Genomic DNA, 18,345 nt, shown 5'->3' on the forward strand with positions numbered 1-18,345 from the left:
ATAAGTCATGGGAATAAAAGGCACAGCGGAGGGAATGTAGTCAATGATACTGTAATAGCGTTGCATGGTGACAGACGGTAGCGACACTCGTGGGGGCCATAGCATCATGTCTAGAGCTGTGGAACTGCTATGTTGTACACCTGAAACTAATACAACATTACGTGTCAACTATACTCAAAAGAAATTTTTCTAAGAATATTATAATAAAATGGAAGGTGGCGAGGAGAGAAGAGGAGGAACTACAAGTGTAGTAATTTTGTCATCTGTTATATCAGGTAGTCAACAGATCTTGTCTAAACCTGATGAAACAAGGTACGGCAAGACCACTTAAAGTAAAGCAGGCAACAATTTTAAAAATGAAACGATTAGGGGCACCTAGGTGGCTCAGTGGGTTAAGCATCTGCCTTCGGCTCAGGTCATGATCCCAGGGTCCTGGGATCGAGCCCCATGTTGGGCTCTCTGCTCAGCAGGAGTCTGTTTCTCCCTCTGTGCATGTTCTCTCTCTCAAATAAATTCTTTAAAAAAATTTTTAAAAGAATGAAATTATTTTACAGTCATCAAATTAGGAAACAGATGGGGATAAGAGATAATATTTGTGGGCTTCATATCAAGGAGTAAATCCATCTAGTGTCAGACACCAGTTATTCAGGAAATAAAAATACATAATTATGAAAACCATGAGAAAGAATAAAAGAAGTTCCTGACTGTAACCACTTGTAGGAAGTGGATGGCGATGGGGTGGGCTTGGGGTCATGAAGACACATTCTATTTTGTTTTTTTTTCCTTTGCACCCCGCCCCCCCAGTGTCTCACTTTTTTTTTTAACCACATGTTATGTTGTCTCTATGGTAATAAGTTAAAATGAAGAATTAGGAAGAAAATTTAATTGTAACATTATACTTACTTGCAACTTATATATTTTGAGCTATTTCTAGCCAATTATCATTTAGTTTTCCCAAAAAAGTAGAATCTGGCTTCCTTTTTTTTAAAAAAAAAAAGATTATTTATTTATTTATTCGACAGAGAAAGACACAGTGAGAGCGGGAACACAAGCAGGGGGAGTGGGAGAGGGAGAAGCAGGCTTCCCGCTGAGCAGGGATCCTGATGCAGGGCTCGATCCCAGGACCCCGGGATCATGACCTGAGCCGAAGGCAGATGTTTAAGGACTGAGCCCCCCAGGCGCCCCAGAATCTGGCTTCCTTTTAAGTGCACTGTAGTCTACATTGTTTTAATACAATACTTCTAATTTCCTACATAGTAAGATAAAATTTAGCCTTAAACAGATATAAAGCTAGCAATATCCTAATCTTTGGCAAGACTCGTTGTCAATCCCTATGCTCTATATTAAGTGCATGCCTTTGTTCTATAGAGCTTAGTCACTCAATTATTGAAATCAGAACACCTCATGACATTCCTAACTGTACCAATGATAATCACCTTCAAACAGAAAGTTCAGAGCATTTTTTTCTTTAGATAAACAATATGAACAATATGACTTTAACTGTATGCCATACACTATTATATTTTCTAAGATAAAATAGTTGTTTGCTTTTTTCTTGTATAAAGAAGCTTAATAAAGGAATTATTAACAGTTCAAGAAAAAGCAAAACAGCATGGGAAATACGTACATATAATGCATTCATTTATATTATATGTAATATATAAATATATATTCTATATACACTACATTCACTCTAAGGGATATCTGCTTTGGTTTTCCTGTTACCCATCTCTTTTATCCAAAGTCAAAGAGAAAAAGAAGAGGGAGATGATTCATGAAAGAGCATTATCAACCCAGAGAAACCTCTTGAAAAATAACTATGGTATGTATGAAAAGGTAGTTACTGATGATTCATTCAATAAGACAGGAGAGAAGATATAAACGATATTCTGAGAGAGAAAGAGTGGGTCAGGGACAGATGCAGCAGGGCAACCTGGAAATGTTTACTGTATTACAAGTATATTCAGAAATCACGAAATACAATATTAACAAACGTAGTATGTGAACACGCTGGCAGGACTGAAGCCTTCCACTTGAAAAGAAAATGCTGAAGAGCCAACAAGGACCGCATAACCTGATCCTCGATATTTCTGTTCATCTGCAAACGTGTACATGAACAGCAAGATCGATATGTTCAGGCCCTTACTGTGAAGCATGTGGCTGCCTAAATCAGCACTGACTTATAATGCAGAATGAATGCCTCTATTCCTTCTCATCTGGCTGTATTGAAGCTGTGCTGTATTTTTCTTCGTGTCATACTTAGGAAAAACAACGTGTTAACACTGCTTAACATGCCAAATGAGTGTGAGCTTGCCTCCTTTTGAAAATCGGGTTGCTGAGTCATTCACCTGGAAACTCAGTCTGGATGGGGTTAATTAAATCCAGCTGGATCAAGACACCTGACAAAGCTGCTTAGTGAGAGAGCATTTGTTCTTGGATGAAGCTTTAGCATTAAGAAAGTGTATATTCTGGACTTTTCTAGAAACAAGACCAACATAGGGAAATGGGAGACTCGTCAAGAAAAGAAAGATCAAAGTGAGCAAAGATAAGCTGCATTGAAAATCAGGGCGGATGCGGTCCAGTGGCATTTCAAACACAGTTAATAAGGCGATGCCTTTGACCCTGGGGATTGGGCTGGATAAAAGAGATGGGTAACAGGAAAACCAAAGCAGATATCCCTTAGAGTGAATGTAGTGTATATAGAATATATATTTATATATTACATATAATATAAATGAATGCATTATATGTACGTATTTCCCATGCTGTTTTGCTTTTTCTTGAACTGTTAATAATTCCTTTATTAAGCTTCTTTATACAAGAAAAAAGCAAACAACTATTTTATCTTAGAAAATATAATAGTGTATGGCATACAGTTAAGAACATTTGGTTCACTGTATCACAATGAGTTCTTTTTATGAAGAGCCACAAAACTCTCTTTCAGTGCTTTAACAGCAATTGCTCTGCTGTTCCAGAGCAATTGTTTCTTTTGATATTCTAAGCACTGAATCATAGAATTAATTGTGGTCTGCTCTTTGCCTTGGTTGCTAAGATGCTCCGAGCCTCTTTTAATCCTGAAATACATATAAAAAAAAATACACAAGGCCTTACGTATTTGCTATCTAAGTGTGTATCTGACAAGAGAAATGTTTCTTTTTCACATTATTAATCGGATGATAGTAATTAATTTTGCTACAGCCACTCACATGAGATTTGGAACCATTTTAGCTCTATTGTTTAGGCCCATGCTAACACATTATTTATTTAGAAAGACCAACTTCATTCTTAGCCAAATTAGAATATAACCTTGATTTTCTGGCAGAGTCCCAAATTCAAACATGCTGGTCCCCTCCCCCTCCCACCATAACCACATTCATGCTCCAGTATTTTAATAAATGATATATAGCATAAAAAATAGGATATTCTTATTCAGTGCATTCCAATGGATAGATCAATATGGTTAAATACACAACATGTCACATAGTAGGAAATGAGCTGGAACCACACTGGAGAAAAAGATAATCAGTCTCTAAATCAATACTTAAAAAATCAGTCAGTATCTCAGTAGTCTCCTTACCTATGACTGTGGATGAGAGCGTTCAAAGCCAGCCCATCAGACCAGCTGGTGGTGAAGTTAATGACATTAACCTGTGGGTAATTACGAGTTGATTGTCGGACCCAGCTCAGGAGAATCTTTTCACTGTTGGTTTGTTGCAATCCAGCCATGATATTTTTCATTACATTTTTGACCTACATGTGAAAAGAAATGTTCATAAGAAAATGCATTCCCTGAACAAGACCCACACAAACTCAAATGTAAATATCCTAATCTTCAGTAAAAAGTAATAGAAATTTTAGAGTCAATTAGTAATGAGAAATAATAGACTCTACCAGGACGGAGTCCATGCTAATTAGTTAGGAATCTATTCTGATTGGTTGGTGTCATGATACACCATTCATTGTACACGTTTAATATCAACTCCTGGATTCTGCCTACGTTAAACTATTAATTTTGTACTCCTAACTTTCAATGGATATACTAGAGAAGAGTGTACAAAAACATCGGACTTGTTATTGAGCAAGGACTTAATTTTAGTGTTTTTAGGACAGAAAGAATGGCAGTGGCTAAGAGAATGAGCTTACTTTATTTAAACCTAGGTTCAAATTTTGCCTTTGCTATTAACAAAGTGTGTTAATACAATATTAACAAACGTAATTTAATCTTTTTTAGGCCTCTGTTTCTTATACATACAAGGTTGTTTTAAGAATCAAAGGACAACTATAGTAAAATAAAATCCCTAGGTTTATACTATAACTTAATGCAAATTATATTTACTGACCAAAATGAAAAAAAAAATAGAGCAGAAAAATGAGTTGGCCTATTTAAAATAAAGAACAAAAAAAAATCAACAAAACAGGAAGTATTTATCCCTAAAAGCTGTGAATATATTGCCTTGAGTTTCTATGTTCACTTGTTTTTGTTTGTTGTCAGTCTGGTTTAATTTGTTACAGCTTTTTTCAGGAAAGAGCTTCACATGCAAGAGAACAAAGGTTTCAAATGCCCAAAACATGGGTCCAGAACTCTGGCTCGTGTATGAAGCGTCCTGAATCCTCCTGGGTCACAGGAAATGCCATTTAAGAAGCTGCTTTTGTATAAAAAAAAAAATATGTTACAAAATCCCATTGACGGTACATACACAGCGTACGTCCTTAGATGAACACAGAAGGCACATCTTACCTCTCCAGAGGTAGTGAGAGACCTGTCCTGGTGTCTAGAAGCACAGCGCTGGTCGCCCCCGGGGGAAAAGAGTGGCTGGGCCTGCCCAGTGACCCAGACGCTGTCACTGTTATTTCATGGTGGTCTTGATATTTTGGACCTGATAAACTAATCTATGAGCTTTTCATTGAAACAGCCTTAGACTCAGAAGAGTCATGTCACCTGAAGAAGGCGTGGTCTCCAAAAATGTGAGGTATCAGGTACTGTCACGGAGACCCACTCTCTCCTAGATGACAGGGCAAAGGTCAGTATGAAGAATGAAGAGGGACCTGGTACTCCCTGAACAAAAGAATCTTGGAAGGATCATTCTCGACAAAGTGCCTGGTATGAGCAGGAGCACCAAATGCAGACAAACCCGCCGGTGCCTGGAGGGCTGTCTTACTGGTCCTCGCACCCCCAACCCTCCCTCCTCCTGCAGCACGAAATGCTTCCTGTGATGAGGTAACAGGCTCTAACTGCATTGTCCCCTTGCGCTTGTTTTCGGCAGAAAGGTTAAGGGCTTAAAGTTGTGCAGCAGACATAGGGAGAAGGGGAGGAACGTTCAGGATGCCCTCACACGCACAGTGCTTAGGCGGTGCTAGGCCAAGTGGTGCCGTTTTGTGCAGTCACCGTGGGGCTGTGGGCGGGCCGCTCTGTCTGCAGCTCCTCGAGAAGTCCCAGCCCCCGTCCCAGCACACACTGTCCCCTGGCCGCACTCTCCCCACAGGGGCAGGACTGACGGCCCCGTGTGGCTCAGGTTGCCTGAGCACTCGCGGGACTTCAGAGTCCAGAGTCGGCACTTCTTCGGCCTTTCTGGCTGTCGCCTGCAGTGCCTCCTCGTCTGAGGACTCTGGCCCCGTGGTTAAAGATCACGTAGAAGCCCCTTGCAGGTAGGATGGTGGCAAAGAAGCCAGGGGCCCCGGCTGCCCTGAAAGCCCCGTGCGAGGATTTGGGGACAGCTGCAAGGGAGATGGCGAGATAGACGAGGACCGCCGTGGCACTATGTAGGAAGTCCATCAGGGGCCAGCGCGAGCCCTACCACTGTCAGCCGCAGGGCATGAGCGAGGCGGAGGGAGAGGGCCTGCAGAAGTCCCGCAGGGGCGCGGGCAGGAAGGCGGCCGCTGAGGACGCCACACAGCAAAGGTGACCCAGGACCCGCCCGACGCCGCCAGCAGGAGGCGGTCTTTGAGCGAGCAGAGGGCGGCGCGCCGGCGGGAGGGCGGAGCCTGGACGGCCACCAGGCTCTGGTCTGGTTTCGGGTTGGGGTCTGGGTCAGGTTCTGCGGGCCATGAAGCTCCGCCTCCCTCCCTCTCTTTCCCGAAGCCAGAAGAGAAATGGAAACCCAGACCATGGGGAAGGAGAAAAAGGCCAGACTCTTGGTTTTATTTTAATTAGTCTCTGTATACTGGATTCTCTCCTAGGCTTTGTGCAAATGCTGTATTTCCAAGTTTCATTCTTCTAACTAAACTGATGCAGAAATCCATTCTAAACATTTCTCTAGGTTTCAAGAATGCAGTGACACATTATAGAACAAACTGTCTACATATTCTAGTAAAAGCATAATTACTAGGCTACTTTTTTGTTGTTGTTATTCATTTTTTTTTTTTTTTGTAGTGTTCCATGATTCATTGTTTGCATATAACACCCAGTGCTCCATTCAGTATGTGCCCTCTTTAATACTCATCACCGGGCTAACCCATCCCCCCCTCCCCTCTAGAACCCTCAGTTTGTTTCTCAGAGTCCATAGTCTCTCATGGTTCGTCTCCCCCTCCGATTTCCCCCCCTCATTTATCCTTTCCTACTATCTTCTTTTTTTAAAAAAACATATAATGTATTATTTGTTTCAGAGGTACAGGTCTGTGATTCAACAGGTCTACTTTTTAAATATAAGTCAGGCCCCTTATCATATACCTGAAGGAAATATATAAGTAAATGTGATGAGTTTTTACCACCAAGGGCTTTCTTTTTGGAAAGTGTGAGGTCCATATACTACCAACATTTGATTAGATGATGAATATTTATCGTGTATTCTAAATATGACATTTTATTTTGCTTCTTCATCCACGTAGAAGTTAACAAAGGCCTCAGGGGAAAATACATATTTTAACATCTCCAATGTTAGTCATCTTTTTATGAAAGCGTCAATGCAAATTTTAGGAGAGACTGTTAAATCTAACTAAAAAATACTTGAAAAGGATTTGAGATGATGCTTTGTAAATGTGGTAATGATTTGAAGATGTAAAATCTTTGCATATGCTTACCACCATCCCTTGATAGCTAAATCTATTATTTAGAGGCGGATTATCCAGTTTTCTTAATTCCTTCCTGACCTGCTTATTTAGTCAGTTACTCAGTGAATAAATAGGTCAAATAGTTATATAAGATATATCATTTTTCTCATCATATTCTAAAGTTATAACGTGCACAATCTCCAAGCACAGTGATTGCAAGACATGGACTTTTGTGTCCTGTGCTGAACCAGGACTGGACTCAGCACCTACTGGCTCAGTGGTGGTGATTTGAACTGATCGGGCAACCCTCCCATGATGAATGGGTTTCATTTGTGAAATGCTTGGCCAGACTGCCCTCTATGCACATAATGTTAAAGGACAACACGGTATTCAATCCAAAACTCCTTTAGCATCATTATGTCATTAATTCAGCTTATCAGCCTCAGCCTCACTGGTATTGCTTCTTCTATCTGGGTACAAATGTTGCTAAGAAAAAAAATTAATAATAATAAAGGGCAATGTAAGATAATCAGTTCTTTTCCTACCTAAAAGATAATTACCGAGAAATCTTTATTAAGGACCAACTTTTGGTCAGACACTGAGCTGGACCTGAGGTGAGTCTTAAAGCAGAATAATTTCCCACCCTTTGGGCTTACAGTCCCTAAGAGAGAAAATCACTTTAAACGTGTGTGTGTGTGTGTGTGTGTACAGCTATACCTACATCTGTTTTTAAAAGTAAAAGGTTGAAATGTCTTTAAGCAGTGATTTCAAAAAATGACTAGGAGTTGGGCGCCTGGGTGGCTCAGATGGTTAAGCGTCTGCCTTCGGCTCAGGTCATGATCCCAGGGTCCTGGGATCAAGTCCTGCATCGGGCTCCCTGCTCCTTGGGAGCCTGCTTCTCCCTCTGCCTCTCTCTCTGTCTCTCTCTGTCTCTCATGAATAAATAAATAAAATCTTTAAAAGAAAAAAAAATGACTAGGAGTTAACTGGGCAAAGAAGGTATGATGGACGTGGGGATGCAGCACCAAGATTGTCCTTTAAGGAAGGGCTTGTTGCTGCAGCTGTCTCAGCTTGCAGCTGTGAGTCCTCTCAGGGTCCGCCAGAGTTGCAGAGTCATGTCACCTAAGGTCAAGCCCTTCCTAGGGCAGCCCACATCTAGTGACTGATGAAGGGAAATAGTATAAAGACTCAGCCACGTCAGCCCCACGGAGAACAACACTGAAGGGCTATACCAGCTCCCAGTTCCCCGTGGGGTTGCAAACAGCCATTGCTGGAGGGGGGGGGGCGGGAGGTACATCACAGCTCTAGTGCTTCTCATTCCAGTTACCATCTCCCTTCCTCAAGTACTCGTCCCAGAGATGTGCCTTAATGAATATCCTGCCCACTAAATTCAATGTCTACTTCCCACAATCTATCATGTGATGACAAGGAGCCATGGTGGAGGGGTAGGAGTAGAGAGGGGTAGGGATAGTCTTCTACAAGGGAAGGATGGTGTGTGTGAAGAAAACGAGAGCAAGAACTGTCTTGCATACAAGGCATTAGGTAGACAGGAGTTTACAGCAAGGGCTTTCAGCAGCGCCAAAACCATCTTTCTCCTGTAATGGGCAAATAACAAATAAATAAACATTGCCGTGTAAAGTAGCCCTGGATCTGAGTACTTCCTTTGACCTGGCCAGCAAAGGTGGGGACCTGACCTCGAATAGCACACCACTGTTTGCAGGATATATCTGTATCTCCAGCTGGTTGTTAGGACTGAGCTGACCACCCTAAAAAGGAAGGTTTGCACTTAAAAAAGAGGAAGAAAAATATGCCCAACACACGTTGTCTACTTCACAATTTTGTTCAAAGCTGCTTATTCCTCAATAGAGGCATTATTTTTCAGGCTAACAATTTTATTTACATGGAAACTGGAAAACTAGTGACAGGAAAGATAGGGTAGGCATTCCTGAGCTTTTACAAGTTCAAAGAGAAGTCCTCTGTGGCACTATTAATAACACAGTATGTGGCACTGGAACAAAAGATTCACATCTTTCCATCTCTTAATGCCATTCTCAATCTGATAGATCCGGAAAGTACATTAGGTTGGCCAGAGTACCTGGCCTTTAATCTCTGCTGAGATTCAAGGGCTTCTTTGACTACTTAATAGGAAGGCAAATATGTACTCTCAGTGAAAATATCTCTTGGGATTCATTGGGTTATGATGAGGAGTATTGAGCAGGAGGAATTTTTTATAAGTGCATTTAGTAGTTTTAAGAGAACCAAGCAGGGTGATAGAAGAGAGATGAGATAAGGAGGCAGGGGCTGAGAAGAGTCTACATCCTTGCAATGACAAGGATATGGGGATTCAAGGACATAGATGTAAAACAACAGACTGTAAGAGAGGTCTCAGACAAGGAAAGACAGCAAAAGCATTCCTTCTGGTATTCTGGAATGTGAAAGCCCCTCTACATGCTAATTATAAAAAATGAGCAAGCTCACAAGCAAATGAAAAAAGTATAAGGGTAGTTTTGAAACTCTGTATTGCAGTGAGTGGAGATGGAGATGGAAAGGGTTTTGAGAAAATAAAGTGTGAGATCATATGAGAGACAGTTTGGGTGAAAAATACAATTAAAATAGCCTTTTGGGTCTCTGTTCATGCCTAACTTCTCCTGCTGGCTTGGTCATGACCAACATCTATGCAACTTTAGTGTCTTCTGCAAGATGGGGTCCCTCTGCGAACCATTTGTTACCAGGCCATAAGATAAATACAACAGAGAGTCCATTAGAAACTTCTGTAACAATTTTACAAGGTCCTACATACGTCTGTTGAGTTTAATGATAAAATGACTTGGGTTTTCTGTGTCTTTTTATTTCATCTTTGTAATTCTTCAGTGTTATTGTAATTTACATACAATGAAAAAGAGGAAAAAACTGTTCTTTCCTCAAGACAGTTTGAGAAGTACTCAGCAACAGAAGTAAACCAGTTTGGTGGGGGGCCCTATGTTGCCTTGCTGGTTCTATTTGACACCATCACTATTTGGAAAAGGCCCAGAATTGGGAATCTAGGGTTCATTTAAGGTTCTCATGGTCTATTTTCTGTCATCATTCACTATGCTGTCCTCTATCTCTTCCCATATTGCTGTGAAATAAGATTGAGCCTGTTCAGTGTTTAGAATAAAAGGATATGGGGGTCAATTTGGTCAATATGGGGGTCAATTCAACTGCTGAGTCGAATAGGTATACCTCTGGTCTATGTACTGACTCTGAGCAGGAGCAAAGTACAATTTAAGTTAAATCAACCCTACTAAATGAAGTAGTGATACTTGCTACAATAAAGATAAACCTCAAAGATTATGTTCAGTGAAAGAAACTCGATATAAAAGAACACTTATTATATCACTTCATTGATATGAAATATCCAAAAAGGCAGACAAATGAACAAAAAATACATAAATGGTTGCCCAGGGCTGGGGGTTGGAGTGGGGAATGACCATAAATAGGCCTAAAATTAGATTAGATTGTTTTCATGGTTGTACAACCCTGTAAATATCCCAAAACCTTTAATGGATTGGGGGAAAAACTGTTCCTTGCTCAAAATAATTTGAAAAGCCCTGGGCAAGAGAACTAAACCAGTTGGTACACTTTAAATTTTATACTTAGATTGGGTAAATTTATGATATATAAGTTACATATCAAAAATTTTTTTTATAAAAAATTAATCACTGCTAGTAAAAGAGCAGACATCCCAATTTTCCTCCAGGTTCTTAACATATGAGTACAAAACTCCAAGCAATCAAAATTATTCATTTGATACACCTGTAGTGACAACAGCATAGTGCACTGAGTGCCTTGTAGATATTCTTTCCTTTAATCCTGACAAGAAATATACGTGTTAATTATTATTTTTTCTCTTTCAACGGTGAGGGAATTATGGCCCAGAAACGGATGGCATTATACCCAATGTCACGACAAGATGGTAAATGGGAGAGTTGAAATTTAAGTTCATGTTGGTCTGACTGAAAAAACGTATACTGTTTTTACTAAACCAAATGACCTTTGATCCATTTTTGCAGAGGTCCAGTAAGTATAGACATTCAGAAAACCCTATGCTGAGGTGTTCAGAAAAAAAAAATGTAATTCCCAAAGCAGGTTATGAAGTTAGTGTGTATAACATATATACAGATAATCATACCCCACCAATCTTTTATTGGCATTAATTTATATTGAGGAATACAAAGGATTCACAAAGTCTCATTCATTTGGTAGTCATGAACAGTTTTTACGAAACTACGTAGATTTACGTATAGGTGAATTATAGAAGACACATATTTGTGAAAAATATTTTTCTTAACCTATTGATGAGAATGTCTTTTTAGGCTCATCTCCACAATGGAAGTAAAATTTAGAAAAATATTCTTGCAATGTTCTAGAACCTGTTTTATAATCTGCTGATCCTCACATTTCAAATGACATCAGTTGTGCCAATTTAAAAGGCAGTGCTATGGAGATGGGCTTTGTATTGCCAGAGGTATACATGTTTGCTTTGCAGGTCAAGGGGTAAAAATGAAAGGAAGGATCAGCAACATTTTACACAAAAAGGAAACATTCATCAGGATTCTTACCTGCCAGTGGAGGATTATATTCCAAATCAAACCAAGAGTCAGTTTGTGATTTCCATCTACTATGTCAGTGCTTCCGATATTCACTAAATCAACCTGTTAAAGATAAAGAAAAAACATTTAGGAAAGAGACAAATTGTCTATTTGGAAAGAAAACAAAATGCGAAGGTAATTGCATTTAGCTTTTTCAGAGCCTAAGCAGTCTTAAAGCTTTTAAAAAATAATCTAAAAATGAAACAAAATGCATTTGTAAATGCACTCTCTTTAACAAACAAGTGCCCCTGAACACATTTACAAAGAGATAGGAAATGAATGTACTTTTAGTATATAAATAGATTACTGCAGATTAAAGAAGCCAATCAGAATATCTTCAAATAAAACGTATAACAGTGGTAACTCATACAGGATGCCTAAAATTAATATGTGCTTCCTAATACAAAATTGAAACTCAATGAAAAAAAGTTTCATCAGTCTTTTAATCTTGCTCAAAGGAGTGCTATTATAATTAGGGGTAACTGCATTTGACTAAAATGCCCATGCTTTAGAAACATATTAGAACTCTAATAAATAATGGAGCTATGGCGAGCTCTCTTTGCTATATCTAGGACTGGGTTTGGGAATCAAAATCTGGCAGGGTTTTTTTGTTTGTTTGTTTGCTTTTTTTAAGGCAAATCCTATCTCCTGTCCTTTATGTTTCTAATATTTTTAGGTGGAGTCAGGTTAAACATAAGCATCAGGCAAATAGGTGCATGAAAAGATGTTCAACATTATTAGCCATTAGGAAAATGCAAATTATAATCACAGTGAGCTAGCACTACACACTTACCATAATGGCTAAAATTTTTAAATAGTGACAACGTCAAATGCCAATGAGGATATGTACAAACTGGATCACTCATGCATGGCTGGGGGAAATGTAAATAGTACAGGCACTCTGGAAAACATTTTGGTACTTTCCTGCAAAACTCAGCATGGGCTGAGCATACAATCCAGCAATTGGGCTCTTGGGCATTTATCCCAAAGCAATGAAAACTTATATTTCTACAAACTCCTATATGTATGTGTTCATATCAGCTTTACTGGTAACAGTCAAACACAGCCATCTGGGAGAACAGCCTATGTGCTCTTCAAGGGTGAATGGTTAAAGAAGCTGTGGTACATCCATACCATGGAATCCCACTCGATGATGAAAAGGAACAAACTACTGATACACAAAGCAACTTGGGTGAATCTCATGGGAAGAATGCTGAGTTGAAAAAACAAAGCCAACCTCAAAGGGTTACATATAGTATGGGTTAAATATAACAGTTTTGAATAGCCAAAGTTCTAGAAATGGAGAATTGGGTAGCAATTGCCAGAGGTCAGAGATCAGGGTGAATGAGTGGTATAGGTGGATGTGGTTATAAAAGGGCAGCATGAGGAGCCCCTGGGTGGCTCAGTCGGTTAAGTGTCTGCCTTCAGCTCAGGTCATGATCCTGGAGTTTCAGGATCAAGCCCTGCACTGGGCTCCCTGCTCAGCGGGGCATCTGCTTGTCCCTCTGCCCCTTACCCCGCTCAAGCTCTCTCTCTCACTCTCTCACTCTCTCTCAAATAAATTGAATTTTTAAAAATAAAAATAAAAAAATAAAAGGGCAGCTTGAGGGATCCATGTGGTGATGGATCAGTTCTGCATCTAGTCTGTGATGGTGGATACACACATGTACATGTGTGATAAATGTACAGAATTAAAAATACCTGTGCATGCATACATGAGTGCAAGTAAAACTCAGGAAATATGAATATCACTGGTGACTTATATCAATGTTGATGTGTGTAGTGATAGCATCCTATAGTTTTATAGTATATTACCACTGGGGTAAAACTTGGCTAAAGGTACACAGGATCTCTCAGTACTGTTGCTTACAACTACATGAGAATTTACAATTATCTCAAAATAAATAGATTAACTAAAAAATGGGCATCTGGGGATATTTTAACAGGAGAAAACATCACAATAATCCAAATAGGCACCTTCAGATTAAGGTCTATAGAGTGGGTGTGAAACTGTCAGAGCAGGAGTGAGGGTTAAGAAGTAACTCAGAGAGGCAGAGCAAGATGGCAGAGGAGTAGGAGACCTGGATTTCGTCTCCTCTCAGGAATTCAGCTGGATAGGGATCAAACCATTCTGAACACCTACAAACTCAATAGGAGATCGAAGAAAAGAACAGCAACAACTCTCTGAACAGAAAAGCGACCACTTTCTGGAAGGTAGGACGTGCGGAGAAGTGAATCCGAGGCGATATTCGGGAGGATAGACGGCGGGGGAGGGGCCTCCGTTGGCCACTTCTGGCAAGTGATAGAACCACGGAGCACAAAATCGGAACTTTTAAAAGTCTGCTCCGCCGAGGGACGTCACTCTGGTGGCTGAGCAGGGGGTGGAACCCTCCGGGACAGTGTGGTCTCAGGACTCTCGGGGTCACAGAAAGACCGGGGGTGCCTGAGTGCGGCAGAGCTCCCAGGTATCGGAGCAGGGAAGCCGGCTGCAGAGACGGAGCCCGGGCGCAGGTTCTCAGCTCGGGGTGGCCATAAACCGTGATCCGCGGCACAGTCGGGCCACTGTGCTTCCAGCAGGGACCCAAAAAGTGGCAGATCCGGGGAGACTCACCTTCCTCCCCGGGGAGGAGCCACGCGGGAGTGCACCGCGAGGATCTGCTGGGTTTGGAGACTCCGCGCCAAGTCAGGTGCCAGAGATAGAAATGCGCGGTCGCGGGCCAGGTGAGCAGAGAGTGTGGCCGGAAACCGGGGAGCCGGGAGTGACTGACGGCTTTTCTCTGGGGGCTCACTGAGGAGCAGGGCCCCGAGTACTCGGCTCCTCCGAGGCGGAGCTTGGGAGGCCGCCATTTTCACTCTCCGCCTCCAAAGATGTATGGAAAGCTCGCAGGGAACAAAAGCTCCGGAGAGCAAACCCGAGCAGATTACTTAGCCCGGACTGGGCAAGGACAGGGCAATTCCGCCTCCGGCAAAGACATTTGGAAACCACGGCAACAGGCCCCTCCCCAGAAGATCAGCGAGAACAGCCAGCCAAGACCAAGTTTACCGATCAATGAGAACGGCAGAACTCCAGCACTAGGGGAATACTACACATAGAATTCATGGCTTTTTTTACCATGAATCTTTAGTCTTTCAAAGTTAATTTTTTTTAACTGTCTTTTTTTCTTTTTTTTGAATTTTTCTTTTTCCCTTTTTCAACCATCTTATCAATCCCTTTTTTAAAAAAACATTTTTATTTTTCATTTTTAGAGTCATATTCTATCGCTTCCTAGTAGTTACCCGTATTTTTGGCATATATATATAAGTTGTTCTCTCTTTAAAATTTTGACATAGTTTCTTCTAACAGATCAAAATATACCCTAAATCTCTAGTATATGGTTTTTTTCTACTCCTCTACCTGATCACATTCTCTCCCTTTATTTTTTTTCTTTTTTCTTTTTTTAAATCCTCTTCTTTCTTTTTACAAACAACTTCTTATCAATTCCTTTTATAAAATTTTTTATACTTTCCACCTTTACACTCCTATTCCATCCCTTCATCATATCAACCCTTATTTTTGTACATATATAAGTTTTTCTTTCTTTAAAATTTTGGGAGGCACTTTCTTTTAACAGACCAAAATACACCCAAAATCTAGTGTGTGGCACTGATCTATATACCAGCCTGATCATATTTGATCACATTCTGGTTTTTTGTTGTTGTTGTTTTGTTTTTTTCTGTTTTTGTTTGTTTTTATCGTTATCTTTTTCTATTTTTTATCATTTTCTTTTTTCTCTCTTTCCCTTTTTTTTCCCACTGCTTCAGGACTTTTCTGATTTGTTTACAGTATATTTTCTGGGAACGTTGTTACCCTGTTAGCGTTTTGTTCTCTCATTAATCTATTCTCCTCTGGACAAAATGACAAGACGGAAAAAATCACCTCAACAAAAAGAACAAGAGGTAGTACCGACTGCCAGGGACCTACTCAATACGGACATTAGTATGATGTCAGATCTAGAGTTCAGAATCATCACTTTAAAGACTAGCTGGGCTTGAAAAAAATATGGAAGTTATTAGAGAAACCCATTCTGGAGAAGTAAAAGAGCTAAAATCTAACCAAGTCCAAATCAAAAAGGCTATTAATGAGGTGCAATCAAAAATGGGGGCGCTAACTGCTAGGATAAATGAGGCAGAAGAGAGAATCAGTGATATAGAAGACCAAATGATGGAAAATAAAGAAGCTGAGAAAAGAGATATAAACAACTACTGGATCACGGGGGCAGAATTCGAGAGATAAGCGATACCATAAGACGAAACAACATTAGGATAATTGGGATCCCAGAAGAAGAAGAAAGAGAGAGAGGGGCACAAGGTATAATGGAGCAAATTAGAGCAGAGAACTTCCCTAATTTGGGGAAGGAAACAGGCATCAAAATCCAGGAAGCACAGAGAACACCTCTCAAAATCAATAAAAATAGGTCAACACCCCGACATCTAATAGTAAAACTTACGAGTCTCAGAGACAAAGAGAAAATCCTGAAAGCAGCTCAGGAGAAGAGATCTGTAACCTACAATGGTAGAAACATTAGATTGGCAACAGACCTATCCACAGAGACCTGGCAGGCCAGAAAGGACTGGCAGGATATATTCAGAACACTAAATGAGAAAAATATGCAGCCAAGAATACTATATCCAGCTAGGCTGTCATTGAAAATTGAAGGAGAGATAAAAAGCTTCCAGGACAAACAAAAACTAAAGGAATTTGCAAACACAAAACCAGCCCTACAGGAAATCTTGAAAGGGGTCCTCTAAGCAAAGACAGAGCCTAAAAGCAACATAGACCAGAAAGGAACACAGACAATATACAGTAACAGTCACCTTACAGGCAATACAATGGCACTAAATTCCTATCTTTCAATAGTTACCCTGAATGTAAATGGGCTAAATGCCCCAATCAAAAGACACAGGCTATCAGACTGGATTAAAAAACAAGACCCATCGATATGCTGTCTGCAAGAGACTCATTTTAGACCCAAAGACACCCCTAGATTGAAAGTGAGGGGGTGGAAAACCATTTACCATGCTAATGGACACCAAAAGAAAGCTGGGGTGGCAATCCTTATATCAGACAAATTAGATTTTAAACCAAAGACTGTAATAAGAGATGAGGAAGGACACTATATCCTACTTAAAGGGTCTATCCAACAAGAAGATCTAACAATTGTAAATATCTATGCCCCTAACATGGGAGCAGCCAATTATATAAGCCAATTAATAACAAAAGCAAAGAAACACATCGACAACAATACAATAATAGTGGGGGACTTTAACACCCCCCTCACTGAAATGGACAGATCGTCTAAGCAAAAGATCAACAAGGAAATAAAGACTTTAAATGACACACTGGACCAAATGGACTTCACAGACCTATTCAGAACATTCCATCCCAAAGTAACAGAATACACATTCTTCTCTAGTGCCCATGGAACATTCTCCAGAATAGATCTCATCCTAGGTCATAAATCAGGTCTCAACCAATACCAAAAAATTAGGATCATTCCCTGCCTATTTTCAGACCACAATGCTTTGAAACTAGAACTCAATCACAAGAGGAAAGTCGGAAAGAACTCAAATACATGGAGGCTAAAGAGCATCCTACTGAAGAATGAATGGGTCAACCAGGAAATTAAAGAAGAATTAAAAAAATTCATGGAAACCAATGAAAATGAAAACACAACTATTCAAAATCTTTGGGATGCAGCAAAGGCAGTCCTAAGAGGAAAGTATATAGCAATACAAGCCTTTCTCAAGAAACAAGAAAGGTCTCAAGTACACAACCTAACCCTACACCTAAAGGAGCTGGAGAAAGAACAGCAAATAAAGCCTAAACCCAGCAGGAGAAGAGAAATAATCAAGATCAGAGCAGAAATCAATGAAATAGAAACTAAAAGAACAGTACAACAGATCAACGAAACAAGGAGCTGGCTCTTTGAAAGAATTAACAAGATTGATAAACCCCTGGCCAGACTTATCAAAAAGAAAAGAGAAAAGACCCAAATCAACAAAATCATGAATGAAAGAGGAGAGATCACAACCAACACCAAAGAAATACAAACAATTCTAAGAACATATTATGAGCAACTCTATGCCAGCAAATTAGATAACCTGGAAGAAATGGCTGCATTCCTAGAGATGTATCACTACCAAAACTGAACCAGGAAGAAATAGAAAACCTGAACAGACCTATAACCACTAAGGAAATTGAAGCAGTCATCAAAAATCTCCCAAAACACAAAAGCCCAGGGCCAGATGGCTTCCCACAGGAATTCTATCAAACATTTCAAGAAGAATTAATACCTATTCTTCTGAAACTGTTCCAAAAAATAGAAATGGAAGGCAAACCTCCAAACTCATTTTATGAGGCCAGCATTACCTTGATCCCAAAACCAGACAAAGACCCCATCAAAAAGGAGAATTACAGACCAATATCCCTGATGAACATGGATGCAAAAATTCTCACCAAAATACTAGCCAATAGGATCCAACAGTACATTAAAAGGATTATTCACCATGACCAAGTGGGATTTATCCCTGGGCTGCAAGGTTGGTTCAACATCCGCAAATCAATCAATGTGATACAATATATTAACAAAAGAAAGAACAAGAATCATATGACCCTCTCGATAGATGCAGAAAAAGCATTTGACAAAGTACAGCATCCTTTCTTGATCAAAACTCTTCAGAGTATAGG

At 40.1% G+C, this 18,345-nt stretch overlaps 1 protein-coding gene across 7 annotated transcripts in view; it reads right to left on the reverse strand.

Annotated features, from left to right (window-relative positions):
- Positions 1–18,345, reverse strand: part of DMD (dystrophin) — a 1,717,438-nt gene that overhangs the window by 1,673,834 nt on the left and 25,259 nt on the right. For 5 of the 7 annotated variants that reach the window (XM_035001248.1, XM_035001256.1, XM_035001239.1 and 2 more), the window contains exons 1-2: positions 11,589–11,671; positions 3,578–3,750 (exon numbers count right to left, since the gene is read on the reverse strand). In XM_035001248.1, the coding sequence (XP_034857139.1) occupies positions 3,578–3,738 (161 nt within the window). In that variant the 5' untranslated portion in view covers positions 3,739–3,750; positions 11,589–11,671. Of the gene's footprint in view, positions 1–3,577; positions 3,751–11,588; positions 11,682–18,345 lie in introns of those variants that run through there. The other 2 variants (XM_035001266.1, XM_035001277.1) reach the window with 1 other exon arrangement.

Source organism: Mirounga leonina, unplaced genomic scaffold (assembly GCF_011800145.1).
Source record: "Mirounga leonina isolate KUSES-001 unplaced genomic scaffold, KU_Mleo_1.0 Mir_101595, whole genome shotgun sequence".
Classification (NCBI taxonomy): domain Eukaryota; kingdom Metazoa; phylum Chordata; class Mammalia; order Carnivora; family Phocidae; genus Mirounga; species Mirounga leonina.